Source organism: Anguilla rostrata, chromosome 5, assembly GCF_018555375.3.
Source record: "Anguilla rostrata isolate EN2019 chromosome 5, ASM1855537v3, whole genome shotgun sequence".
NCBI classification, from domain to species: domain Eukaryota; kingdom Metazoa; phylum Chordata; class Actinopteri; order Anguilliformes; family Anguillidae; genus Anguilla; species Anguilla rostrata.
The window spans coordinates 38,566,967-38,594,581 of record NC_057937.1 but is presented as its reverse complement, the minus strand read 5'-3'; the positions used below and the strand labels follow the sequence as shown (position 1 = coordinate 38,594,581).

At 39.1% G+C, this 27,615-nt stretch overlaps 3 protein-coding genes across 4 annotated transcripts; 2 read left to right on the top strand and 1 right to left on the bottom strand.

The window, feature by feature from the left end:
* Positions 1-155: 155 nt before the first annotated feature.
* LOC135255237 (ATM interactor-like) lies at positions 156-9,585 on the top strand. Its single transcript, XM_064336124.1, has 5 exons — positions 156-236; positions 451-712; positions 2,995-3,120; positions 3,426-3,625; positions 5,158-9,585. Exons 2-5 carry the CDS (start codon positions 479-481, stop codon positions 6,917-6,919), a joined length of 2,322 nt encoding a protein of 773 aa, XP_064192194.1. The 5' UTR covers positions 156-236; positions 451-478; the 3' UTR covers positions 6,920-9,585.
* Positions 9,586-10,279: 694 nt separating this feature from the next.
* Positions 10,280-13,645, bottom strand: LOC135255238 (uncharacterized). 2 transcript variants are annotated; one of them, XM_064336125.1, is made up of 3 exons: positions 13,421-13,645; positions 12,904-13,092; positions 10,280-12,196 (listed from the first exon to the last, which is right to left on the bottom strand). In XM_064336125.1, exons 1-3 carry the CDS (start codon positions 13,586-13,588, stop codon positions 11,264-11,266), a joined length of 1,290 nt encoding a protein of 429 aa, XP_064192195.1. In that variant the 5' UTR covers positions 13,589-13,645; the 3' UTR covers positions 10,280-11,263. The 2 variants fall into 2 exon arrangements, with proteins under 2 accessions (XP_064192195.1, XP_064192196.1); XM_064336126.1 differs by having other exon boundaries at positions 13,399-13,641.
* A 28-nt stretch (positions 13,646-13,673) lies between these two features.
* LOC135255240 (protein phosphatase 1 regulatory subunit 3E-like) lies at positions 13,674-27,349 on the top strand. The gene has a single exon (XM_064336129.1). The coding sequence runs from the start codon at positions 14,744-14,746 to the stop codon at positions 15,662-15,664; it is 921 nt and encodes a 306-aa protein (XP_064192199.1). The 5' UTR covers positions 13,674-14,743; the 3' UTR covers positions 15,665-27,349.
* The last annotated feature ends 266 nt before the right edge of the window (positions 27,350-27,615 follow it).

Sequence of the window (27,615 nt, the reverse complement as noted above, 5' to 3'; positions counted from 1 at the left end):
GAACTGATGTCATTAAAACCAAAATCCTACCTTTTCAATTCAATTATTTATTATTGCTCGATGTGAAGATATCCTTATCTAGTGTGCTTAATCAATGGACTTAATCCTTGCCATTTGCAAGACCAAACCACGTCATACCCTTTTCCATGGGGTACAAAAGATGTGCACAACTCAGAAACTGCGGAGGAGTCCGTTAATTGGTCGCAGTAGTTACAGCACAAAGCCTCAGGATGCAGGTAAGATAGCAAACAGACGAACAGTCATTTTTACTATCGGCAAGCAGTACGGAGCTGCTAGTGTGTATTATGCTAAAATTTGAAGTTGGACACGAGATTACACCGTTGTAGTACAACATCGCGAATTTCTGACAAGACGTCTCACGTCGAGTGATACTTTTTCCCGGAAGTGGGCGAGTTCTCTAGTGTGCGCCCCGCGATGTTTATGTTATAGGGCTGACTGTTCTGACTGACAACGGAACATGGCTGCCGCCTCAGAGAGCAGAGCACATCCATACTTCGACAATGCCGGCACCGACAGCGTAAAAGATAACAAAGATAAGAATTCACAGCCAAAGGAAATTATAAAGCCCTCCATCATGGAGCTAACCAAAGAGGTGCGGACGAATATCCTCTGCACCGTGGAAGGATGTGGCAAGATTCTCCCGAACACTCCAGCTCTGAACATGCATCTTGTCAAATCACACAGGGTCAAGGTAGATGTTTGAATTTTCATTTATTTGGGTACTAAAAGTGTTGTCCTGTGTTGTATAATTAGCTCGCTATGAAGTGACGTCGCTGGCTGAATGTTGCTTTGCAACTGAAGCTTGGTGTAGTATAGCAAGATGATTGTACGAGCAAATCAATGAACCGTAGTTTAATTGTGTGTAGCTGGCAGGCTATCCAGTTATCTTGCCTATAGAAGTCAATATCGACACCATCCATGTTCTATCCATTCTTCCTGGTTTGCCTCAGATTGGTTCCCTCTTAGTTACAGATTTTCCTTATAAGCATTACTTTTCTCTCATGACTTTTGTACGCATACTAGAGTATAGCCGTATCGCTGCTGATGTCACTGGTGGGCTGTCCAATTGGGTAGCGCTACCAGATATTGCATAACAGCATATCATAATAAAGAAATGATCCATTATCACCATTAGCCATTATCATTTTTTTACATAATACCTATTTTGCATATTGAGGAATAATTGCAGATGTATGTAGGCTATTACCTGTAAGACATGGTTTTTCACGGATTTGTCTCCACAATGCGATTATGCGAATAATTGTCGGTTCTACGGCTCATAAAAATGAATCATTAAAACATTGAATGTAGAACCTGTGGTAAGATCTATTCTGAGAATAGCATCCCATTTTAGTATAATTTATAAAACATTCAGTAATGCCATATCAGGGGATTTGTTCGAAGAAAAGTTATTCTCCTTCATGTTCAGAATAACAGATTAGAAAGAAAGATTTTCTGACTAAAAGCTTAGATGATAGGCTGCTTTAAAGGGGTAAATTGACTTTCAAAGATTTTAGAAACTTCATGGAGTGGGTGAAGAAAGCACAGTGGTCTGCTGTCTGTGGAAGCAATACAGAATGTCAGCCTAAAAACTGTGGTGTCGACCAATGGCTGTGGATATGTCCGCTTTAATATCTGACAGCTGAAGTAATACTATCCATGCCAGTAGAGAAGAAAGGTTTGTCCTGCCTCATACAACAGTCATGCAATATTAATCAATGCAGCGTTGGATACAATTTCCATATAGTATGAAGTGCAGTTGTTGTCTCCAGCTATGGAACTGTCAGTACACAGTGCTTCTGTTGAGCAAAATCCCATTTCAAGGTTTTACACCCACACAAATCTGACTATTGAGCTTGCCTTGTTCAGTGTTCTAGCCAATCAGAGCTCCTGGATGGCACATAGAGATATTATTTTTTTATTATTATTTTTTCCCTGACAGAGGTGTAAGTGACTGTAAAATAGAATGGTTTTGTCAATGTTATGTTGGCAACAAGGCCTGAATATGAACTACTCTTCATTACCTGGTGCAGTGTCATTTTTCCCATTGATATCAATCGTGCACACAGACTATTTCTTTTTTCAGATATACACACAGACCCCCACCATTTTTTTTACTCTGTGGGAAATGATCATAAACCAGTCATGGGTGTTGTTCAGTCTTGTGGTGTCCCTTTAATAGAAATGATCTAAATGCGTCCTCTTAGCCAATCCTGTTTGAATCTGTGCTAAGCTTGCTGGCCGTCCCTGGAATATTTATTTACCTAATGCACAATACTGTGAAATTATCTAAGTATCGTGCTTACTGTTCAGGGATTTAGTCAATATAGTTGACCTCTGATAAGCAGGAGTTTTCCAGATTAGGTGGATTGAGGTTAACCACATGCTCCTTGCTATTTGTATTATTGCTACAATGTTACTTTTATGCACCTATTTTGGCAAATGGGATAATTGCCTGACGCTGCCATAAAAACAGCAATTAGCGGCAATGTAAATTGGTGTTTGTCTGCATCGCTATGTGTTTGTGCTGCCCCCTCCACAAAATTACCATCACTTGTTATGTAACGGCTTATTAGCTATTTTTAATGAAGTGTAGGAATGAGGTAGGATGGAAGAAAGGGGCCATTTTACTAATGATCGTTTTCCTCTACGCTCGGCTGAATATAAACCAATATGATATTACTGAGGAGCTCTGCCAAAATAATACATTGTGCTTGTGCTACATGTCCCAAGAGTAGGGTTAATGTAATATTGATGAACTTGTTGAAAGTTGAGTGCAGTCAGGATGATTAAAGAACTGAGGCCAACTGGCAACCCTTGTTTCTGGTTTATTTAGTGGTCAAAAATGGAATTTGGAAAAAGTTGTTTTTAAAAGTTTGGGTTGTATTAGTTTTGCAGAGGATTTCGGTGCATCTCTTTTTATTTCGGTTATCAAAGGGAGGACTCATGTTCTCATTTTTTTATTTGTTTCAGGATGGTCTTGTTAACCCCACAGTGAGGAAGAGCACGAAGGGGTCACAGAAGCTCTACTGTTGTCCGGTAGAAGGCTGTCCAAGAGGACCCAACAGACCTTTCTCTCAGTTTTCTCTGGTTAAACAGGTATCATGGCCTGTAACAACCTAGAACATAGATATGGAACATTTGAAAAATATTAAGGGGGTGGGGAAATGTATACTTCCCTCCGGATTTATGTGCTTTTTATTCTTTTGATTTTGAAATGTAAATATATAGTTTAGATTTGTTAAGGTGGCAGATACAAAAGCATTCTTATTTTGCAGAAAATCCATGCCACATAACTTTTTTGAATTGTGACCAATGATTTTAAATATAGTTAAGTGGTCCAGGTTCAGATTGTTTTTTCTTGAGCAAATGTGATATTTTTTCTAATTTTTCCCCCTCTGTAGCACTTCATGAAGATGCACGCAGAAAAGAAGCACAAATGCACCACATGCAGCAACTGTTACAGCACTGAGTGGGACCTGAGGAGGCATGCTGAGGATTGTGGGAAGACCTTTCACTGCACCTGCGGCTGCCCTTATGCCAGCAGAGCTGCATTGCTGTCTCACATTTATAGGACAGGCCATGAGCTTCCTACAGAGCACAGGTACTCACCAGTTTCTATTGCATTGTGTGCCCTGTTTATATCTTACTGCTCAAAAGCAAGATGCTGTAAGGCCACAGATTCTTTATGGTAACCAGATGATCAGCTTCTGTATTCCTTCTGTCATCTCTACTTCTTTATTCTAGGCTGGGGTCTTAAAAAAGGTTCCAGACAGACTGCGACATATCCATTTAATGGTGGCAAATTGGAAGTAATGTAGTCATACTAACAAGGAAGCTGCATAGTACCTGGTCTGTTCCTTGCTCATAGTCTTAATCCTGTTTTATTAACCTTGATTCTAGGAGTTTTCATTTAGTAGTGTTATATTTATTTATATCTTATATTTATTATTATATCTTATATCTTTAGATGTTCTTTAAGGACTATGACCAAGTAAGAGAACATCCATTGCCACAATCAATGCCTTTGGTAATGTTCCTTTGTAAATCTTCGGAAAACTGGATTAAAATTGTGGTTATATTCCACAGAATTGACAATTTATTGACTTCTTAATATTTATTTCGAGTTTTTAACACAATTATAACCATTAAATTGTAATAAACACTGTTAGATTATTGTGACTTGTTCAGCAGACAAGGATAGGGTGGGTGTGTATCCTGAGCTCATTAACATTCATATCTGTAAGTCATATGTAAACCATTTCCAATTGGTAGATTGGAGTCAGTTAGAGAAGACTGCCCCATGCAGTAACATTACACTGCCAGACAAACAAAAGAAAGCAACATAAACTAGGCTTCACCATTGTATTGTTAACCCTGAAGGCCATTCAATGTGTAATAATGTTATAACACTGAGCTACTGTACACTAACATTATTTAATTGTTGATAGCTAATAGTAGGCCTACTGGCTGATTAACCATGTTCTGCGACAAGTTCCTGGCAAAAATGGGCACTGAACTGTAAGGGTAATTGTAATATTGCAGTGCCCATGGGCTCCAGAAATAAAACCAATTTCTTGTAGGCCTCTTCATTCTTGGGAAAAGAAAAAAGCTTATTGCTTTCTCTGCATCCAGAGATGGGGCAATGCTTAGGCATTTTCAACTTAGCTTGCCCTACTCACACAAAAGTGGCAAGAGCATCATTTAAATATTACATCATGTAGAAAGGATTTCACTGTACTTAAGGTTTTTGTTACGTAACTAACAAACACCCAGTTAGCCCGTCCCACTGTAAACCTGGTGTTTAGCCAAGGGAGAAAGCAAGCCAATTTAGGCACAGGCTTTTGTATGTTATTTTTGTAATAATCATTTAAAAATATCTCTTGGCCATTTGTGAATTCAAAAAAGTATTAAAACAACACATCAGCAAATAATTCACAGATTTCAGTTTCCTGGAACTTTAAGATGTGTGAAATTGAAACATTTCAGTTTAAACAGTAGATAAACCATTCAAGGTTAAGCTGACCATCTGGTTAGTCTGTAGAAGCTGCAGTGTGCTTCATGCCTTACATTTGATGTACGGTTTGCTCCTTGCTTCTAACATCAGTTGACAAGCACTTATTCTCCTCATTACAGGTATCCCCCAGTCAAAAAAAGGAAGATGGAGGGATTGCTAAATGGTGCCACAAAAGCCAGGCCCAGTGAGCATGTGTATCAAGTAGTTAACAGGGGAAAAAAGCTTCTTTCTCACATGTTGATTTCAGCTGATGCAGCCTCTCACTCAGAGTTTGGGAGCCAAAACTCCAGTTCCACAAAAAACATCCCAAAGCTTCTGCTGCCTAAACCAAAGATGGCCCTGGTGAATGTTCCTGTGATGCAGTTTGCCCGCGTACCAGTTCTCCTCTCCTCAGCAGATAGTAATGCCATGAGATCGGTCCTCCTGACTGTGGACAGACAAGGCTCTGTAATGAGTGCCATCCACCTTCTTCCTCAGTCCATGGAAGCAGTGATACCAGCCCTGGGTACAAGGACTTTGAGTTCCAGAGACACCATGCCTGTTTCCAGCCTTGGACTGGATGGTGTGAGCGTTGGAGTCCAAGTAAACTTGGAGAGTGCCAGCTATGACCATAACCTGGCAAGTGACATGGGACACAGGGGAAAGAGCACATCTACTGATATCCAGACAGATATAACTTATCTCTCAAAGGTCCACCAACCAGCACCACTGTGCTTTCTTGGCGAGGCCTTGGTTTCATCTTGCTCCCAGACAGACATTAGTGTTGCCGCTCAGGTCCAGCTTCCTGTCAGCGTGGAGACGCAGACTTTGCCACCATCGTCCAAAATCACCTCCTCCTCCTGTGCACAAACAGACACTTTAGGCCAGACATACTCCTCCTCAGACCATGTCACCAGGGAAACGCAGACAAATTACAGCCTGGCCATCTCTGAAGATGGAAGGCAGATAGACCAAACTGTGATGTGCACAGAAATATTCAATAGTGAGGCCCTCAGTGTTTCGACTCAACCTGTCTCAGAGGAAGGAATTTTCAGAACTGACAACGCTGTAGAGGAACCTCTGAATGGCAGTGACTCCTGTCCGTATGACGCCAAGTCTAGTGGGATGATGAGCTTCAGTGCCCAGACTGACCTGCTCCACCAGAACCCTATGGCAGACAACCAGACACAGACTATGACATTGTTCAGTGACATTGAGAAAATGCTGTCTGATAGTATGGACAGCAGTGCACTGGAGAACCACAGCGCACTGTCAGATACCACAGCTAGCTGCGAAGTGGAACTAGCATCCGACCAAGAACAAACGCCTGGTATCGACTTTGACTTTGAAGAGTTTTTAAACACTGTGCATATTCAAACCCAGACAGAGGAGAGTGAGCTTCTCACCTTGAACACTGAAACTCATTTGGAGTCACTTGACATCGAAACTCAGACAGACTTCCTCTTCTTCAACCACCTGCCAGACAGTGATGAAAATGGAAGAGCCCATTCCAACGATCTTGGCCTTGAGATGTTCGACACGCAGACACAAACTGATCTCAACTTCCTCTTGGATACAACCAGCCACATACCCCTGGGGAACTTCCTAAAGCAGTCAAGCTTCTCTGTGAGCACTGAGTCCACAGACATCGAGACCCAAACTGACATCAATGCCATGTTCCAACCTGCTGCTGATGGCAGTCAGGTAAAGCTGAGCAGCACAGAGACGCAAACAATGACCAGCTCTTTTGAGAGCCTGGGCAGCCTGTTTCTGACCAGCAATGAGACCCAGACGGTAATGGACGACTTTCTGACTGCCGACCTTGCCTGGAACATGGAGTCTCATTTCAGCTCTGTGGAAACCCAAACCAGTGATGAGTTCTTGTCTCTCTCCACGCTCTGAGGAACTCAACCCCTGAGTATTCCTGGTGTCAGTCACTGTAAGGGCAGTTCCTAAGCCAGTTGAGGTGGGGGTGGGGATCTTTCATCCCAGTGAGGCTTTACACTGTGACCTCATGGGTAACATGGTCAAAATAGAAGAGGTTCCTAGGAATTTTGTTCTGGTAGATCACATTTCAAGATTTTTTTGTGACATCCAAAGCACTTTATAATTTCATGCGCTGCTTTTTACACGTTACTAATTTGCACAAAAACAAATTGAGTATTTTACTGTACAGTATCTATTTATTCCAATTTGAACACTAATATGTGTGGTTGGTGAAAATGCTTACCTCCTGTGAGAATAAATGTGTATTTTCAGATTGAGACTAAATAGAGATTAATATTTGGAATCACAGGGTGCTTTATGCTCAGCATTTTTTAAATGCTTATGCTTGTGTAGTCTATTGCTACAGAACAGCACCAGTTAGACTGTTTGTTGCAGGTGAAGCTACAGACTTTTATCCTTGATTTACTGATAGCAGGGTGACTGTTTCCACTGATGGAAACATCGGCACTGTAAAGAATGCTTTGTCAAAACTTGATTTCAGCTACACCAGTGACTCTTACAGTAAGTACACTGCATTTCCATAAGTTTGTGGACACCCCTTCTAATTGGTGGTTTCAGGTATTTCAACACCACCCATTGCTAACAGGTGAATAAAATCAAGCATACGGCCATGCAATCTCCAGTGACAAACATTGGCAATAGAATTGGTCATACTGTGACTTTCAACGTGGCATTGTCATAGCATGCCACCTTTCCAACAGGTTAGCTCATCAAATGTATAGAAGCTCAGCTGTGAAGCGGTAGGCCACAAGAACTCACAGAACAGGAACACCAAGTGCTGAAGCATGTTACATTACATTACATTACAGGCATTTGGCAGACGCTCTTATCCAGAGCGACGTACAACAAAGTGTGTAACCATAACCAGGAACAAGTGTGTCGAAAACCCTAGAGAGAAGTACGGTTCCAAGTGCAGGGAACAACCGCATAGTAGCGTTGTTCCCTGCATGTAGCGTGTAAAAATCATCTGTCTTTGGTTGCAACACTCGCTGCAGAGTTCCATACTACCTCTGGAAACAACATAAGCACAAGAACTGTTTGTCAAGAGCATCATAAAATGGGTTTCCATGGCTGAGGAGCCATGCACAACCCTAAGATCACCAAGTGCAATGCCAAGCATTTGCTGGAGTGGTATAAAGCACACTGCCACTGGAGTCGTGGAAATGAGTTCTCTAGAGTGATGAATCTTGGTTTAGCGGAACGCATAGTGCCAACTGTCCTGGTCCAAATAGTGCCAACGGTAAAGTCTGGTGGAGGAGGAATAATGGCCAAGGACGGTTTCATGGTTTGGGCTTGGCCCCTTAGGTCCAGTGAAGGTAAATCTTAATGCTACAGCATAGAATGACATTCTAGAGAATTGCTTCCAACTTTGTGGCAACAGTTTAGGCAAGGTTCTGTTTCAGCATGACAATGCTCCCGTGGACAAAGCAAGGTCCATAAAGAAATAGTTTGCTGAGTTTGGCGTGGAAGAACTTGACTACCCCATCAAACACCTTTGGGATGAATTGGAATGCCGATTGCGAGCCAGGCCTTCCCAGAAGAGTGGAGGCTATTACAGCAGCAAAGGGAGGCCCATGTTGATGCTCATAATTTTAGAATGAAATGTTCAACAAGTACATATGGATGTGATGTTCAGGTGTCCACATACTTTTGGAAATGTAGTTTATGTGGAGATCATTTATGCCTACAGCAGGATTTTGAAGGCATTAATGCAGAAGACACACACTCCCATCACTTCCTATGCTGCGTGTTGCACACTGTATTTGGTCTTTTCATTTTAGCATGCCTTCCATTTTTATGAAGCATGATTCAAAAGATTCTTTGCCCTGTTGAACCTTGTTGCATGAATACTGAGCCTGAAAATACTTTTAATGATTTGTGTTCTATACTTATTAAGGCCAATCCACATGCTGTGAAAAAGGACTCCCAAAACAATAGACCCTTGCAGGGTCCACAAAATCCTGTATAGTGGACCTAAGCATTGTTCTTCTAATACCAATGTAGTTGCTGTCACTTTAATAATGCTCTGACATGACTTCTTGTTTTATATTATGAGCTTTCATGAAAGAGTTGGAAAATTCATAATTGATGATAAAATGTTTTCAAGTCATTTGATGTTATATGAATTTGCACATACTGTTCAGTATTGCATCTATTTTTTGTTGTTTGGTGGGTGCCTTACAATATGTGTGGTACTGAATATTTTTGTTGTTGCTTTTCAACAAATTCAACACTGTGCTGCTTCTTAAGGAAGGGACCCAGACTGAAAAGTTATTTCCTTAATTATGTATGCAGAATATATTGTAAACCTAATAGATTCATATTTCAGCAGTTTTGTTGTATATTTTTCTTCAGTGTCAAATGTGAAAATTTGAGTATTCTTATTCTAAGTTTGTTGGTAAAGCACAGTATTTTTGATCCAGTTTTTTTTCTGGTGTCCCAGAATGCTATGCAGGACTCTGATATCATGGAACCATTCCTTGTGCTGTTCTTTGGTTTTTGTTCTTTTGGTTTTTTCTTTGGTCTGTTTACTGTGTGCATCAGACACATGGAATAGTCCTCGCAACTAAAAAAACTGATGGGGTAGTTTTTCTGTATATAATATTGACAAGTAGTTGTGAGAACACTACTTACAATTTCTTGCTGCTTTAATAGGTGTTACTTTGATAAAGCTTAATGTCTACATATACCTAAAAATGTCTTCTTCACAGACTGACAACTTTAGTTTTTTTCTGTAGAGAATGCACGTAGACTTATCTGTTCCAGGAAATTTCTTTACAACTAAAGTTCTGGATTGACACTTTTTTGTGTTTCCCAGATGGAGTATTACGTTATCATGTGTTCAGCTGTCAAATGCAGTGCTTATACAAAATAAATCTGTTCAAAAAAGGTTTCCAAGATGTTGCTTTTCTTTCATAGTATGAAATTCCTTGAATTTGGTGATGGTGTCATGACTTTAATGCAATTGTTGATGCATGACACATGATGAATGATACCTCTACTTTTATATTTTTACTCAAAAGGATTACTACAGACCACTTGGGTTTGAACACTGATCTTTTATTTAGTGCATTAAAATACTGGAGAAATGTAACAGCTCTTAGTAATATTTAAAACACACGAAAAGACCATCCCTATGGAAGTGTGAATATCCAAGAATTCATTAGCATGTTGAATGTTCTCATTAGAATTTGTGTAGGTAGGGAGCAATTCAAAGCCAGATATTTTTGTTAAAAAAAACCCAATAAGTCTGCATAGTTTGCAAAGAATTTTAACTCAGCTCACAATTTCATTAAATGAGACTTACTGCTGAACCATTCTGAGAACTGTCATTAACACTTTGTTTCTTCTTCTTCATTAGATACAAACGTCTCTGGTGACCCAAAAACAAAGTAAAAAAACTGTCCAATAGCAATGTCCTATTCTTGGTCAGCATTTCGACTGGCATATTCAGCTGACAATCCTTTACTTCAAACATTTGACTTGTTGAAAAACAACTTCTGGAATCTGTATTAGCAAAGCACAAGGTTATCATCCACCAATGCCAGTTTTGTGGGCCAGGTGGGGATACAAAAGTACACCTCAGTGGGGGGAGGGTCAGGATAGTCTCAGAGTGGGTGAAACTACCCGAGTCAAACAAATCTATCATAAGAAATCAGATTACAGGAAACCAATGCCATAAAAGTCTGACATATTCCATGCCTTCCAGTAGCTCTATTAGTGATAGTCTCTGAAGACAATGTCCAAAGTGTGACACCTTCACACACTCCTTGAACACCCAACAGGCAGAAGTGGTTATCACTGTTTCTCATGAAACTTGTATTTCACAGAAATACAGCATTTTTACATGAAGGTTTTTATTCAAAACTTCCTTTTAAAATTTAAATATTTTAAAAGCATGGTGTAAAGGTGTATAACATTCAAGGTGTAATACTGCATAAAGATTTTTAATTAAACAGTTTTACAGTAGTATCACCAGTCTAAATTAACAGGTTTAAAAAAAGCTCCTATAGCATCTTTCCAGTATACTGCATTTTTTATTTTACCTATTAAGGCAATCATGAAAGACATATCTATACCAAAATCTGTCTGCCAAATTTCTATTGTAAACATACCGATAACTGATCTGAAGTTTAGAGCTGGTAGAAGAAGAGTTAGAATTGGAGCAATGAGGAACACTGGTAGGAGTACTGAAGTGGAAAAGGCCCTGGAGGTAGCTAGAGGCTGTCAATCAGGGCTCTAAGCATGCGAAGTATACACTATGCGATGAGCCATTGCTTGCATTGGAACTCTGGTCCCAAAAAGTATAGGTAGCTCGGTCTCTGTTCGTTTCTGGTTATGGGCCTGGTTGTTGTTCATGCCTGCCCTAATAGGACTGGCATTCTTTATTTTTCTGCCCACAAGGTCTGCTGCCCGTGACAGTGTGTCATCAAATGAGTTTAATGAGGATCTCTTGGATAATCTGATACTGAAAGTGGACAGTAGTTGTTTGCTGGACGTAGACTGATAGCACTTGGCTGTAAATGATCTGTTGCCGTCCTCAAGTGCTTCGGCACCTGAATTAGTACCTGGCGAGACATCCTCTCCCACAGCATGTCCCTCCCCTGTTAAAGGGAGACCACATGATATGTTCTCTGCTGTCAAACTGCCTGATGAGCTTAGTGTGGAGGCTGCCAAACTTCTCAGTCTGGTTCTCCTTGGATAACCAGAGCCCTTCACAGGCGGCAATACCGAGAACTTGTTGATAATTCCTTTTTCTTTCATTATTGGACACTGCATGGCCAATTTCATGTAAGTCAACTTTGGTAAAGTGTCTGGAGGTCTAGCCCTTCCTATTACTTTACTGGATTCAGCTTGAATTGTTGTTGTTTTTTCATATTTGAAATTGTCTTGTTCTGTGTCTGAAAATGAGTTTTCTGATGGGGAGATTTCCAGTGTTTCCAAGTGTATTGGAGGGCACAGACTGTTTTCGCCTTTATGCTCCTCAGGCAAACTGCAGATGGTTACAGATGATTCCGAATTTACACAATGGTCCTCTTCAGGCTTCTGTACAAGATTTGCATCAATACAGAGGAGACAGTGGAATTCATGTTCTCCAGTTTTGACTGGCTTACATGTATTCTGCAACTGAAATAGGCAAGCCAGTGGAGGACACTCATTCCAGCCCTTCACCTGTCAATATATGAAACACAACATTGAATGTTTCTTTCCTCTATTTTTCCAAATATATACCCATAAATGAATTCTAAAAACTTAAGGTCATGACTTACTTATGAGAGAAGTGCAATGCAACAGTGCGTTTGCAACAATCAGAATTAAGTACCAAAAAAACATTTATGTGTTTATATGTTTTCTGCTTTTCTGTTTTTCTGTTCCAATTATTAGCACGCATATCCACAGAATACAATGGACAGCTTGGAATAAGGTTGGTGAGTCAAAAGGACACGTGACAACAAATTGTGATTTTGAAAAAAAAAATGTTTCCTTCCTTCCTTGTGATATATTTCAACAAAGCGTGGAAATCCACAGAACACAAACTCATGGTTCAAGGGGTAAAAGGTTAAGTTAACAGGCTAACATGTAAACAGGGGGGGGAGTTAATTACAGTAGGCCTGCATTGTCCTTTTGGTGAAGTGAAACCCGAGTTCATTGTAAAATAATTAAGAAAAACTGCGATTTTAGAAGAGATTGTGTGATTTTTTTTTTCTTTATAAAAGGAAAAGGTAGGCTGTGTACGTGCATAAAGTGTTACGATAGCCCTACGTCTGTTGTAGACTTAGTAACCCATAGAAACAATTTAAGAACATCCACTGCTGCATCTGTAACTTCTTGGACGTAAAATATACACCTAACTGTGGATAGGCAATTTCATTACTTACCACCTGCTCCCATGCCGATTGAACAGGCATTCCGTACAGAGACAATGCTGCAAAGCTCTCCTCGCTGATGTTCAAAAGTGAATCGACGTGATATCTATCGGCCGTTTTGCATTCTGTATCCTCAGTCATGTCAGCACCAGCTTGAGTCCAGTTCCCACTTTCCCTTGTAATATTCATTATGAGAGAAGCCTTTAGAAATAACAAAGCGATTATATTATTATTGTTGCTGTTGTTGTCGCTGTTGTTGTTATTACATTCCTAGGTTTTTGAAAAGTAAATCCGAACTCCGAATTCAGACTTAGCTAAGCTAACTTGTTGAAAAGACGAAAAAACTAATTCGTTTTGGATCAAAGGAAAGCGAATTTCTACGACATACAAGCTAACCTCTGCAAGTAGCATTTTAGTATTCTCTAAGTGATAAACTTATAAGACTAGCGAGTATAAGGTTGGTCTAATTTTACAGTAACTGTAATAGACTAAGAGAAACGAACTTACCCCAACGGCTGCAGATGCTTACTTTTTTCTCGCATTGCAGCAGAAAAACTAGTTGTGAGTCCGGGTTACTAAAATGGCTAAAATGGCTGTTCAATGAATTATTAGACCAGATATTTCCGTAAATGTCAGTAGCTTGCTGAAAATAACACCAAACAAGGATGCGCACACATCTTTTGCGGATTGAGGACATAACCTCGTTGTCATGACAACCGTACGGCACGACAGAAGCGCTTGGTGCTGACGCTATGGAAAAAGAACGGGGGACTGGAGGGCGTGTCTGGGAGAGAAAACATTGAAAATTAATATTGAATATTTCTTTTTTGCAAGCGTGTTTTGTAGAACGGTCGTTTTCTTTTGTTTTTCATTCATAATCTTGATGGAGAGACTTGCCGCATAGCTGTAGCCTGTAGCCTAATATCATTCATCGCAGTTCCCCTACCACAGTGCCAGAAAAAAAACATGGCATAGCGATTCGTCAGTTCAGAGCATCCAGTCGAGGAGCGCAGGTCTGGGTTACTCTAAACTGGTCGTGAATCGGTAACTTTGGTAGGCTATATCCAGTAGCCTATAGTTTTATTTCCCAGCAAAAATATTTGTCACTTATTGGCGGCTGAATTGGACTTCCGTGTTAATGTTTTTTGCTCCGGTATATTTTTTTCAAAGGAGCCAAGCACAGTAGGCTGTTCTATGCAGCCTAATATTTTCTTCCAAAACCTGATCGCTGAATGCTGATTATTAGTTTAGCCTAAATATGATAGTCAAACTGCGATTCATTATGACCGAATCTTATGAGGAATAGGCATATTGTAGCATACACAAAATATCTGTCATATCCACTCTTCAAAACTGATGATATTGTCGACTGAGAGGCATGCTGTTTATTATTTGCCAACCAAAAGCCTACTCGTTGTAATTTGCAGTTATTTTGAAACCACAGGATGCTGCACGATTTTGGCAATAGTCCAACATGGGAGACGTCTACGAGCGATTCTGCACGTATCAGTTGTTCCCCTATAGGCTCATTAACGTCAGGTGGTGTGTCCTATCATGTTTTGCCAGCCTATATTTTTGTAGAAATTAAACTCGCGACATTCATGGGAAACCAGGGTTCTCGTAGACTAGTAGTCTAATTAAGGAATTCCGTATTACGTCTCGGTCTGTAGGACTGACTGAAGTGGAGGGGAACCTTTCTGTGGCGCGTCATCTGCACTTGCAACAGCTCTACGCAGATTGGTTTAGAAATCCGCAGTGTCAGAAACGACCATAGCCCTGCCATGTGTTAGCTAGACACCTGACGGCTTTCACACGCTTTGGAAGCAGGCTAATTTTCAGGCTATTTCATTATATGGAAAGTGAGACTGTGCATGCTGTCGTTGTAATGCTGCCTCCAAAGAATTGCATCCCGAGAAACTACAGCTGTATGGCTGGGTTGTTCGGTAGTTTGGCTGCGGCTAGCCAGAGAAAAGAAGACGGGGAAGAAGATACTGACGATGATCATTGTGAACCTCTGGAAAATCATGTTGTGGCCGAGAGACCAAGAGGCAGGGAATGCTTTTTGAAACCTCCGCAAAGTCCTACCTTGCGAAGAAGATGCAAGTCATTGCCGACTCCGACTGAGAGAGGCAAGCTTGAAATCGCGAGGAGACGGAGCCCGTCTAGTCAGAAAAAGGTCAGATTTGCCGATTCTTTGGGTTTGGAGCTTACTTCTGTCAAGCACTTTTGCGACGCCGACATGCCAGAGGTACCGCAACGGGTGCTAGACAATTTCAAGAAAGGAAATAGTCTACATCTAAATATCTTTGAAAAATTCCCAAGAAACCCTTCGCAGTCGATTTTCATGGAAACCCACTTCAGTAATCCTGGTCAATTACCAGGATTCCTCGAAAAAGTGAAGAGAATGAAAGTGTTGTTAGAATCTGTTGAAACGGACGAGTTCAGCCTGACGGGGTTGATCCGGGTGTTAAACTTGGCATTCGAGAAGACTGTTATTTTGAGGTATTCTCTCAATAACTGGGTGACATATTTAGATATTATTGCGTCGTACGTCCCCGAATCCAGCGACGGACTAACTGACAAATTCTTCTTCAAGATCATTACCCCAATATTTCTTGAGACTGGAAACTCCTTACAGTTTGCCATAAAGTACTGTGTGGCTGGTGAAGAGTTTTGGGATAACAATAACGGAAATAATTATAAAGTTGGACGCCACAGATTTAAAATCTCACCTCCAAGGGATTGGGAGAATGGGTGGATTCACTTCATATAGCATGCGGGTTTAAAAAAAATTTTTTTTTTTTTTACTTTTTTTAATTTATTGATTTTTCCATTTGCTAAGATAGCTACTGTGACTGTTTGTGCGTCATTTCATTGTGCACTGTAGGCTATCGCAGCATAAATGACAAAAGTAGGCTAATTTAATTGTACTATTTTGAGCGACTGCAATATCCGCGTGTTGGGGTACTATATTTTATATTTGCTAATGCTATTGCGGGCTTTCATGCATTATGTATGCATGAAGTGTCTTTGTAACCTTGAGGCGGATAGTTTGCAGGTCTAGCTGTATGTGAGATGCTTGAAAGTAGTACATTCGATTTTTCGGGCTCTGCGTACGTAGCGTCCGTGCTCTCTTTGGCAAGGACAGGATCGTGTGTAAAGACAATGCGAGTCACAGTTTGAACATAAATATTTCGTAATAGCCTACATTCATTTCTGTCAAATATTTCCTTGTTATATTTAGCGTACTAACTGTCCACAAAATTCAGGCGTACGTAACATTTAAATGTGTTGGCTAAAGCAATCTGTCTTTCTGATTATCCTGTGAGTTAGTAGTCTACCTTCTATGTAGGCTATCCTACCATCGATTAATTTTGCTCTGACTTCATAACAGCTTGCCAGTTGCCACATATGGGACACATTTCTTGTGCAGTAGGCTACAGTTAAAACGATAGTTCATCGTCATAGAAAGGGACCACGTGCAAATCACTTTTACTTAAGGGAGAAAATATTCTTAAAATCCCTGGCTGGATGAATTATGATTAGGCTGTTTTATTTAAATAAAGTTATTTCAGATATAAATGTAATGTTATGTAGCTATTCCAGAGTTTGAGAAATGTAATTATTACTGCCATTAGATATTCTCTTGAGTTCTGTCAGAAAGACATTGCCTTAAATGTCCAGAAAGCATTGATGGCGTTACCCGTAGAATGTTAAAATGGTCAAAGTTTTGGTATCAGATTTGAACTCCTCTGGTGGCATCGTGACTAGCCTACTGAAATGGCTGCTGGTGCATAATACTGTTAAAGTAGTACTAACTAATAATGTGAAAGCATCTATTTTTATCACAATTCATTATCACGAATATGAATAAATATATATATATTTTTAGGTTTGTTTTTTTTTAATCGGAAGGGAAGTTAACCAATGAGAATTCAGTTCTCTATATGATGGTAGTTGCGTGTGCCCTAATTTCTTGATAAAGGAGAAATTACTGGTTACTGGTTATAGGAATACTGGGTATTCATGATTATGAACTATATGACAGCCAGGCTGCAGTCTGTTCCTCCTGCCTTAAAGGTGTGTGATGGGTATAATGTTTGGTGGGTAGAGTTATAAGTAGACCCATGAAGTGTGAAATAACCATTGTTGCATTGTAAGGATGCAAAAACTTCAGACAGATTAAGCCACAATTATAGCATTAAGCTAATTTTCAGGTAAAGATGGGTTTTGAAAAAATCTATATTATATTTTACTTAAGGAAATCTTTAAATATAACAGGACCAGGAAGTGTATATATAGTCCATATATTAACACTCATAACAGAATGCCCGTAGCGTATGTGTCCAATATTATTGTTCTCTCTGCACTTATTTTATTTTTAGGCATTATTTCTCTTTAAAAATTGATGTATGATTGTTAGTATTGGTAAGCACCACTTGTATAATACCATGTCATGACTTTCTACAAAATATATAGAAGACCTGAAGATGAAATACCATCATAACTACTTATGTTTAGCCTCAGCAAATAAACATGCTGATTGAAATTGAATATGGTAGATCAAAAAGGCTTTTACATTGGAGGAGATGTTGGAATTTTCTTATCACCTTGCTCAGTGATGGAACAATCTTGGTGTGCATGGTTAAGCAGATTCTGGGGCCTGTTCCTATTACCGGGAAGTAGTCAAATGTGCTCAACTGCTGTGACTGTGGGCTTTAAGTGGTCAACCATTCAGGATTGCAGCCCTATTCAGTCGCAAGGTCAATAGTCTAGGGGTGTAACCCCCAGGCTTCACCACGACATGATACAATTTTGATTCTTGAGCCAACGGTTTGTTATTTGGCAATAGCCGCCTTAAGATTTGGAACATTGGCATTCATATTTTGCTATGATTCATAACAGTACAAATCAATTTTTGCACGTTGTATCAATTGGATTGAATCGTTTCCCTTTGAACCAAAACATCGATCCATCGTAACGTTACTCCCCTATACTATACACAATGTGCTCTGTGTACTTTTATACAATAAATGTAGTTTCAAGTACAGTATTTACTCAAGAATCACAATATTTCATTTGTTCTTTCAACATAGATTAGATTGATTTAACAAAGTGGTTGTATCAGGAATTGTGTCGTGCAACTGATGCTTAGCCTTCTATCCCTATGAGTCTTCCTAATTAATGCACAGTGGTGACCATTTCATATCTGTAATTGCAAGTAGGCTAATCTAAACCAATGCATTTAAAATAAATTAGTTTTTTAAAATTAGATTTAGATTAGATTAGATTTTTATTGTCCTTCTAGCCCTTTTCACACATTTTTCAGTGTAGGTGTCCGAGTCAGTTTTCCATGTAAGACGTTCCTTCAGTTTGCCCTGTCAGGACCTAGTAAGATTTATGGAAATCTTTTGCCATGGTTCTAGTGTGAACAAAAGCAGTAGCATTCCCGGATAAAGCATGCAAAAGGTTATGATGTTCTTACCTGAGACCTTTTGTTTCTGACACAAATTATTTCATAAATAGCCTACGTTACTGAATCTGCCCTGTCAACAATTCTTGCACAAATATGAGACTTTGCACATTGAAGATATTGGAGCTGCATTGTGTGGTTTTGTGAGGGAAATTTTAACATTTATTTTAGCAGTATAATAAGCAGTGTTGCTGTCCTTGACTGACAAGACTTTGTTTTTTGTAAGGACAGCATTACAAAATTGTCAGTGCCTCACAAATTGCATGTGTGCTACGCAATACTCCTCCCTGGTGAACTTCTGTGTCAGGGATTTACGTAGCTTTTTACTCAATGGAGCAAGCTGGCTAGTGCCATATATCAGTGCCACATATAGCTAGCTATTTCATTTGCTGATCATAATTATTTTCATTGCCTTTTTACAGAAACCAATTGCATATATACTGTATGTTTAAATTTTAGCTGATGAACCATTCGTCCATTGTTTATCTACCCTTTGCTATTTAGGACTATATCTGAGCTATATTGGCAAAATATGTCACCATACATTATCTTGAAACTATCACTCTTCAACTGTGTTGTGTTGGTGGGATTTATATCTCTGCAAAAACTATTATTCAGTGTTGACGTTACATTATTTCTGGTTAGACAAACCAATGTGACATTAACATCTGTCTTGCATTGCTTCAGAGGATTAACATCCTGCCTTGCCTGATCTATCCGGGATTTTTCCGCATAGGAGGCCTGTGTGAATGGGGAAAACCACTAGCTAACCCAGATAGCTAATTGAACCCAGTAATGTTGTGGGTTCCATGTGTGAAAGGGGCTAATGATTGATTTGACCTCTTGCTTTATTTAAGTCACAGATGTGACAAATCCTGTGTTTCATTGCGATCGAGACATTTTAAGTGAATTTCTGCAAACATATTTGAGTCTGGATGATGCCAAGGATATACATTATACTGTGTATTTAATTGGTATATGTTTCTGTTTTGAGATACTGATGGTAGACTTCTTTTTGAATGTTAGCTTGGTTTGAAAGGACAGGCCTTCTAAATATTGTGCGCTTATCCTTGTAGAAGGATAGATTTTCCTGTGATTGGCTCACATAAACAACCCCTTCTGTATAAAACAAGCATAGAGAATAGGAATATGAATATTTGAAATGTAGAGGTCAGAAAGCAAATTGTCACCCCAGGATAGCATTTCTATTGGACTGAAATATCCATTCTCCATATCTTACGTTATTCTCTGATTGTTTAGCCAAGGAAATTGAACCTTATTTGAATAATATATTTTATATCGATAAATGATATAGCCTCTTTCAACTGATGGCTGCTTTTCCTGGTCTCAATAAAAGGATAAGTAGTTTGGACATTTGGATGACACATTTTAGATGGTGATGATCTTGCCTTCTTGACAAATTTCACTTTATTTCAGTACAAAAGAAACAACAAGGAGTGTGAAACTTAATTACATAATAATATATTTTAAAGGGGTTTTCAAACCTGGTCCTTGGGATCAAGTGTGTTTGCTGTTTTTTGGTTCTAACATATTTGAAACCTGGATTGGCCAAAGCTATTCATTGTTCTTAATTATGAACTTTTAATATGAATTTAAGGATTTTAATCTCTTGAAATCACAAAATCATAAATAGCCAATCATGCCATGAAGAAAACACATCCCCTATTCACTTGGCTTTCCAAGACTAAATCATTCAGATTAAATAATATTTCACTATCTGTTGTGTGCTGATTCCTTTCGAAAGAGATTGCATTTTTTTTTTAAGTTTTAATAGTCTGAATTATATGGAGTAGTCCTATTGAATTACTGTATACATCAATGTGATCTTAATTGGTGACATTTTGGACCCCTGTTCACTTAAACTAAACCATTTGTGGAAATCTATGGGGCCAAAGACAAATCAACAGGTGACAAAAAGTCAAACGTGCATTGTGTTAATGTAAGTTTACAGAAAAAGGATGGAACAACTTGTTCTTAGAAATGTTAATGGATCAAGAGATTGACTGGAGAAACAGCAGACACAGTGGGTCTAGGATTAAGTTGCCTGTTTTGAAAGAAAGGTACAGCCACACTGGTTTGGCTTTAATTTATTCACTGTTTTAGTTTAAGTTGAGACCTGTGTCTCACTGGGACTCAAATATGGCCTCCATCATTGTATCAATGAACCTTAAGGCCAACTGCGTTTCATGATTTTAATCTTTCCCTCTGTTAAGTTGAGGTCAGTGTACCATTTGATCATTGCGAGGATGACCTGTCCTGAGATTTCTTCATTGTCCTGGAATGACCACCAGGCTGTGGACCCTGAACAAGGATTTTGGGGTAATGGATATAGAATGTGAGAACTGAAGTGAAAGCACATTGAAATAATGTTCCTGATTCCTGTAACGAGAATGTAATTATCTAGATGTAATAGCACATGAGAGTATGTCCTTTTGGGGCTAAAATCTTTTTGCACTGTGGAATATGAATGAAAGCTACCTATGTGATTGTAGGGGGGTTAAAGAGGGCTACTCCCAATTTGACACTATTTCTTGTCTCTTTTCTGTGAATGGCTAGAGATATTTATATTTTCAGTTGCGTGTTAACTTACTATTTTGTACCACTATCAGTGCAGTACCTTAAATGTGATATATGTCTGATTTATGTTTGTGTGTCTTCTTTTTTTAAAGATAGTTTTGTGAACAAAAGAATGAAACTAACTTGTGTGGATTTTTTCATCTATGCAAACTTTTTTTTAGCATATAGCTAATGTCTATGTCCGTTTGTTGATGTATCCTCTCATCTGTCTTCTCGTCTGAATGTCAGAGGTTGTATCTGGGCTGTTTGCATGCACAGCTGAAGTACATATTTTTATGGTGACTTTGTAATGTAGCCAGTATTTTACTAACACAGTGGTAATAAATGCCTTTGCGTTGGACACCAAAGTATATTATTATTCTTCTGTGTTAATTATATTTTCTCAGTGTTTCCTCCAGAAATTCTTTTAGGGTAGGTGTTGACAGGGTAGGTGTTACCCAACATCTGTCCATTTCACTGCATATTTCAAACTGCTTTCAACCCATCAGATTCTGGTGGGGCTGTCACTCAAAAAAAAAAGGAAATGCACTGCCTCAAAATGCAAGTGCTGCTGAATATTGCAGCTGCAATAAGAAAAGGATGTGGGTTAGGGTTAGGCTGATCAGGGGGCAGGGGTGGTAGTATCTTATTAGCACAGGTTAACATACTATTTGCACAGTGTCTCCTCCTTGATTTGTAACTTTCTGGCCCGTAGCTTCAGATCTGACACACAGCTGACCTCTTGCCATCTAGATCAGGAAATTTCCTTTGAAGGTGCTCCTGTTGCTTCTGTCCAAGAGGGATCCATAACCTAATGTCGCCAAAATCACCCACGTGTTAATGATACTTTATCCCCTCTGTTTGTATTTTCAGGTGGGCAGTCTCAACATTCGCAATGATCTTAGTGCTACATTCTGAAACCAAGTACCCTGCTTCTTTAATTGTCTCAATTGCCACAGGGTCCTATCACAAATAAAGTAGACATTATTTTTAGGTAGAACAGAAATAGGCAAAGAAGTTACTTATTTAACTGCTAATTACATGTTCTTTAATTCCTTTCTGAAACAATCTGGATTTCTGGGTCAGGTATGGAAGGACATCAGCTTGCAGGTGAATTGCACCAATAAACCTGTTGGTAGTATAGTACGTATTACAGGCCTCGAGCTACGGAGTCCTGTTTGCTTGCTTCCTAAGCAAGGGCTGCAAGGACAGCTGGCGGGTTTCTCCTCAAGGTGGGGATGGTGTTGTCCTATAACAGCCATCTTGTGTTCTTCTCTTCCTAATAGACAATAAAGAGATTGGATAGAAGTTTGTGCTAGGTAAGCTGTTCTCTGCCAGGAGTAAGGAAAAAGACTGTCTTACTGTCACTTTAAGGTTGTCCACTCCAAGAATGGTGGAAGCTGTTCTAAGTACTTCTGTGCGATTTGCACTGTTGCTGAAGTAGAGGTGAAGATGTTGAAGGTGCCCTCTGAATGTTTTCATGTAATGCACCTAGTCTGCAGCACCTTTCCTGGCAAGGGCCAGACTGGGCAGCACAGATACTCAGCAAGAGTCATACTGTTAGCTTTCTGGCATAGGTTTTATTACTTTTAGGTAGCCTATTCGTTTTTAAAGTTGACGTTTTTCTTCAGAAAGTCATATCAGTCATCACAGATGCTCCATCAGTTCCCAGATCAAATATTCGTGTCACAAGGATCTTCTTGACATTCATCACCTCTCTAACAGCCGCGACAATTGTTGCGGCTTTACCATCTGCTGTAGGGACAATGTCAAGAAATGGCAATGCCAAAAAGGTCTCCTCTGTGCCTTTAAACAAAACATATTTGCCCATTAGACAGTGCAGCTGGTAAAATTAACTGATTTTTGTATTGCAGGGAAGTATGAAATCATCTGATGTGTGTGCCCAGCTGTTGATTCATCTATTTCAAGACCTATGGCCTGTGATGAATGTATGGCTTTCGGAATAGTCTCTTCAGTCATGTCAGCTTAGCTAAAATTTGGATTATTCGGTCAATACTCCAATGGGATCTGTAATTGGTCCTTTAGTCAAGCTAAAATCGTAGAACAGAAATATTAAAAGTTGTGAATATTCTACTCAATGACAAAATGTGTCATATCTATTTTTAACATACCTTTAGCTTCGAAATAGTCACTGAGCTAGGTCAAGAAAGGTAGTATAATTTATGTGGTGTGCAATTTCATGTTTTATCAGGCAGTACAGCCATTTAAAACCCCAACGATGGCAACATGTTCCACTTTGAGAACTGGATCATAGGCTTTTACAATGGGTACATCTAAAATGAACACAGAAAAAAAACTGCAAGAAAAACTTTATAACAAGCTTGTCATTGCTAGTTTGTGTCTAAGTTTATGTTAAATTCGAAACAGTTGTGTAAATGAAGTTCTACTTGCTTGTGCCTCAATGCTGACTCGAGCATTGTGGTTCTCTCTTCTGAGGTGCTTTTCAAGTGCATCCTGTCTGTAATTGTTCGGGGGTACCTCAATCAACGTCATCTCTGAAATTCTTCCTGAAGTTCAGGAAGCTCTTTACACGTGCTTCCTGCGCTCTCTATAGAGCATCCCGGTAAATAACATTTGCGTGATGAAGTAAGGCTATTAACGTAAGACTAAACAAACATCTCATCATCTTATTACTAATTCCTCATTATTCCTTACACTAAGGTACGGTGACTAGTCTGCGCCTCTGCTCCGCCTGTTGGCTCTGACAAGACATTTCTGGTGTTGCACCTGACCGTAATTCAGGCAACTGGAGTGTCCCAAAAAAAAAAAAACGAGTAAGAGAATGAGTATGGCGTGTTACTTTTTCCCAACATTTATTATTTTAATTTTTTTATACAGCGTAGCTCAACTAAGCTTGAATACTCTCTTACCGCAACGCCCTGTTAACATCTCCCTCCCCAGCCTGCATGTTTTTGTGAATGCGGGCGGAAACCAGAGTACACGGAAAAGATCCACACACACACAAGGAGAATATGCAAACTACATGCTGTGAGGCAAAAGTGCTACCCACTGCACCACCGTGCCACCCTGCATCCTTTCAATGAATGAAAAAGTTATTAGTAGAAACGTGAATCATATTTTAAATCCTCTCTCCTTTCCTGTCTCCTTTCCATCCTAATCTCCACCCTGTTTTAACGCATTCACTCCAGCATATGTATGAACACGTGTATGATAAAGAAATTCACAGTGACGTAATCCCTGCCAACTAGGCCTACATCCCAATGGCAAATTTTACTAAATTAAGTGTAGATATTGTGACCTTGTAGAAGCTTCTTTTGCACCAGAAAGCAGTCGCAATTCCCTTTTTTTTTTAAAGATGATGAGTCGTTGTTGCATCGTAAATTTAATTCTAAGCCAGTTTTTTTTATCTTTTAAAACAGAATGCAGTGCCTATTTCTGTGTTTTTCCCTTCAGGTTAGGAGAGTTGTACTGCCTCTTCTATAAAGCGCTGGGGGAAACCCTGCTCAATATTACTTACTTTCTTATCTTACAAGCACAGGTTACCCAATACTAGATTTTGTATTAATGGACTATTTTAAGTCTGCCATAAAGTGGCGGCAATTCATGCATTTGATGGCTGGGGCAAGAATGTCTGCAGCTACTCCCTCAAGAGGATTTAGCTCCTTTTATACTTCTATACACACAAGTGCACCTCAGGACAAAGTGTCCTCATCAGTTCTCCACTCCTCCAACCATTCATTTTAAACGTCGCCTGATATACTGCAGTCACTGAAGATAAATGCCTTAGCACATCTAATGCTGTTGCCTTTATAAACTTGCGATTTAAATCGTGCAATTTAAATGCAAAATAACCAAGTAATAAATTAACTCACTGTTGCCTTCTTTTCATCCACTCATCAATACCTTCCCAAGTAATGTTTCTTCCTCGTACTTCAGTCCCCAAATTTGTTTTCGTTTGCATTTAAACTTTACAATAATAACTGAACTGAGCCTGAACCAGAAACCCCTTATAGTACATTAATCTTTTTAGTCTCAGACAATGGCAGCTAGAAACAAAAACATGATCGGTTCTGTACATACAGTCACATATAGGCCTACAAGGTATTTTTGGTTGCCTTTTCTATTGTGGCCACCTTCCCCTGGACCCTTGAGGCATGTTTTAGTTGAAATGGGAATGACTGTGTGATGCTTGCCCCAGAGATGGTGAGTGACATTTTCGTGAATCGATTGGTTCTGTCTGTATTGCTCTAGAGAGGATGGAAATAGGCCTCGGTTAATGGTCCTCTTCTCAGAGGACACTGACTTACATTATGACTGGCATAGTTTTCCTGCAGTGTACTTTTTGCAACTGCTTTTTTATGTGCCTTAACAATAGCTTTTATAATATATAACTATATTTTGTGTTTCCTGATTTCTTGACATTCCCATATACTTGAAGTACATAAATTCACTGTGTTTGATATTCAAATATCTGTCACAGAGGGATGGTGATTAATTCAGTTCTCATTTCTGTTTACATTCCAGGCCCTTTGTTTTTGTCTTGATGGGAGAGTGGGACTTTGCAAACAACCTTTTGGGTGGGGCTGTTATGAACTGCGAACTACACGGTCATGTTAACCGTACAAAGCACTTGTCTCGAAACAACGGCACCTAGTTCTGGGGGGGCACTCACAGCACAGTATGTCATCATTCCAGAGCCTGATGAACATTGATCAACCACTCTGAACTGAATAACAAATGAAAAGCTACGGAGAAAATGATATGTCATTGATTTAACAATCATATATGTTAAATTTATAAATAATTCTTTAGGTCATGCAATACCATTACAGTTGTTATAATTACTGTGCCATCAAAAAGTATTCAGACCCCTTCACTTTTTCCACATTTTGTTACGTTACAGCCTTATTATAAAATGGATTAAATTCATTTTTATTCTCATCAATCTACACACAATACCCCATAATGACTAAGCGAAAACAGGTTTTTAGAAATGTCTGCAAATTTATTAAAAATAAAAAATTGAAATATCTTTTACTTGAGAAAAAGGGGCTAATGTTTGTGTCATGGGTTGAAAGTATATATCTGGGAAAAGATTTCAAGTCCATTGAAAACGATTAGCAGTGGTGAACATCCACAGGCTCACCATCCTTGGAAATGAACTGTTGACAATCGCTTTCATCTCCTAATTATGGAGCTTTAATGCGATCAGTAAGCACAGACCATGTGAGGCAGAAAAATGAGGTCCTAGGTACTGTAGCAGTGATTAACCCTGATAATCAAATGTAAGCCTTAACTGCAGTAAAGCCTTGACTATATTAACCTCAGTTACTTTGAACTACGTAGGGTTCATAAGCCATACATTGTATTCGTGTTGAATCTCACTGCTCCTCTCCACTCCTATGGGATCAAAAGCCTGCCCAAAACATGAGGTTTCTTATTCTTTTTATTGCCTTAATTAAATTAGCCTGCGGAACAGAGCCAAACTAAACTGCAGAGTCTCATTCAAGTCAGCAGCAATTAGATCAGCATATCTTAAAAGTACAAACCAATCATTTAAAAGCTTGTTTGGATTGAAGGACCATACAAAGAAAATACATAAATATATTTTATATTTATGTTAATGACCTGGTGTAAAGTATAGTTTTGTATACAGTGTTTAAATTTTTTATTTAATTGTAGATTTCCATGAGGTATTGCTGCCGACAGATAAATTATTTATTGTGCATCTATGATATATAGCCTACCTGTCTTCCAAATGTCTCCCATTATGCATGTGTACATCATTGACGTTAAATAATTTAAAAAGTGCCTTTTAGGGTGTGTGTTAGTATCCACCATTAAATAATTTAGTTTGAGTGATCAAGCTTTAGGAGATGAGGTTCAAAACCGCAGCATTATCAGGTGAAATGCCAACCTTGCAGCCTTCACATAGACAGCAGCTGCTTTGCAGTAAGAGATGTCAGTTTTCCTAGCCCACAGCTTTGTTTGCAATTTATATTCGTAACATTTGTTTGTCATAAAGAAGGTCCACGGGGGTTTAATTTATCCAGATAATCTGCTGAGTTAGCATACATGGTCATACAGTGCTGATACTTTGTGAGTGTGTATTAGGCCTATGTGGCGTTGATGTGCTGTAGAGTTCTGATGTCATTTCTACAGCCTTCCATTGTGAAGCTTCTGCTGCACTCTGAACGAGTTTGTGTCTGCTTATTCAGAGATTAGCCAAGGTAATCTCAGCAGTTGAAAGTAATGTACAATTAGTAATGTGCTCTATCCACATGAACGCCATTGCTAGGGTAGAATTGGTAGTGTAACATTAGGCCTACTCCGCTTGCCTAACTGAACATTTGTTTGTATAAAGAACCATTAATTTAAAAAATGAATGGGTCTCAATGGAAAAATAAATAAATACAGCTGTTTGAATGCTTTGTCCTGACGGCCTATTTACATTGGAATATGATCTTTGTTGCATTTTTGTCAGGACCAAGAAAAACAGGTTCAATAATGAATATAACTTTTAAAAAGTTTGAAGGACAAACTTCAATATTAGTTAGCTTGTGCTTGTGATTTTTGAAAGGTTAAACTTACAAGGAAGGTCTACAGACAGTCATGTTAAAATAGTGGTATCAACCTGAAAGTCAAGTTTCTAGTCCACTCTGATCCAGTGTAGTTGTATTACCTAGCTTAGT

Bases quoted from the DNA above. Each gene is read 5' to 3' on its own strand.
- LOC135255237 (XM_064336124.1), top strand. From the start codon at position 479: ATGGCTGCCGCCTCAGAGAGCAGAGCACATCCATACTTCGACAATGCC. The intron at 713-2,994 runs GTAGATGTTTGA...TATTTGTTTCAG, and splicing joins TCAAATCACACAGGGTCAAG to GATGGTCTTGTTAACCCCAC. The intron at 3,121-3,425 runs GTATCATGGCCT...CCCCCTCTGTAG, and splicing joins AGTTTTCTCTGGTTAAACAG to CACTTCATGAAGATGCACGC.
- LOC135255238 (XM_064336125.1), bottom strand. From the start codon at position 13,588: ATGTCCTCAATCCGCAAAAGATGTGTGCGCATCCTTGTTTGGTGTTAT. The intron at 13,093-13,420 runs GTAAGCATCTGC...TTATTTCTAAAG, and splicing joins TGCTGCAATGCGAGAAAAAA to GCTTCTCTCATAATGAATAT. The intron at 12,197-12,903 runs GTAAGTAATGAA...ATATATTGACAG, and splicing joins AATCGGCATGGGAGCAGGTG to GTGAAGGGCTGGAATGAGTG.
- LOC135255240 (XM_064336129.1), top strand. From the start codon at position 14,744: ATGGAAAGTGAGACTGTGCATGCTGTCGTTGTAATGCTGCCTCCAAAG.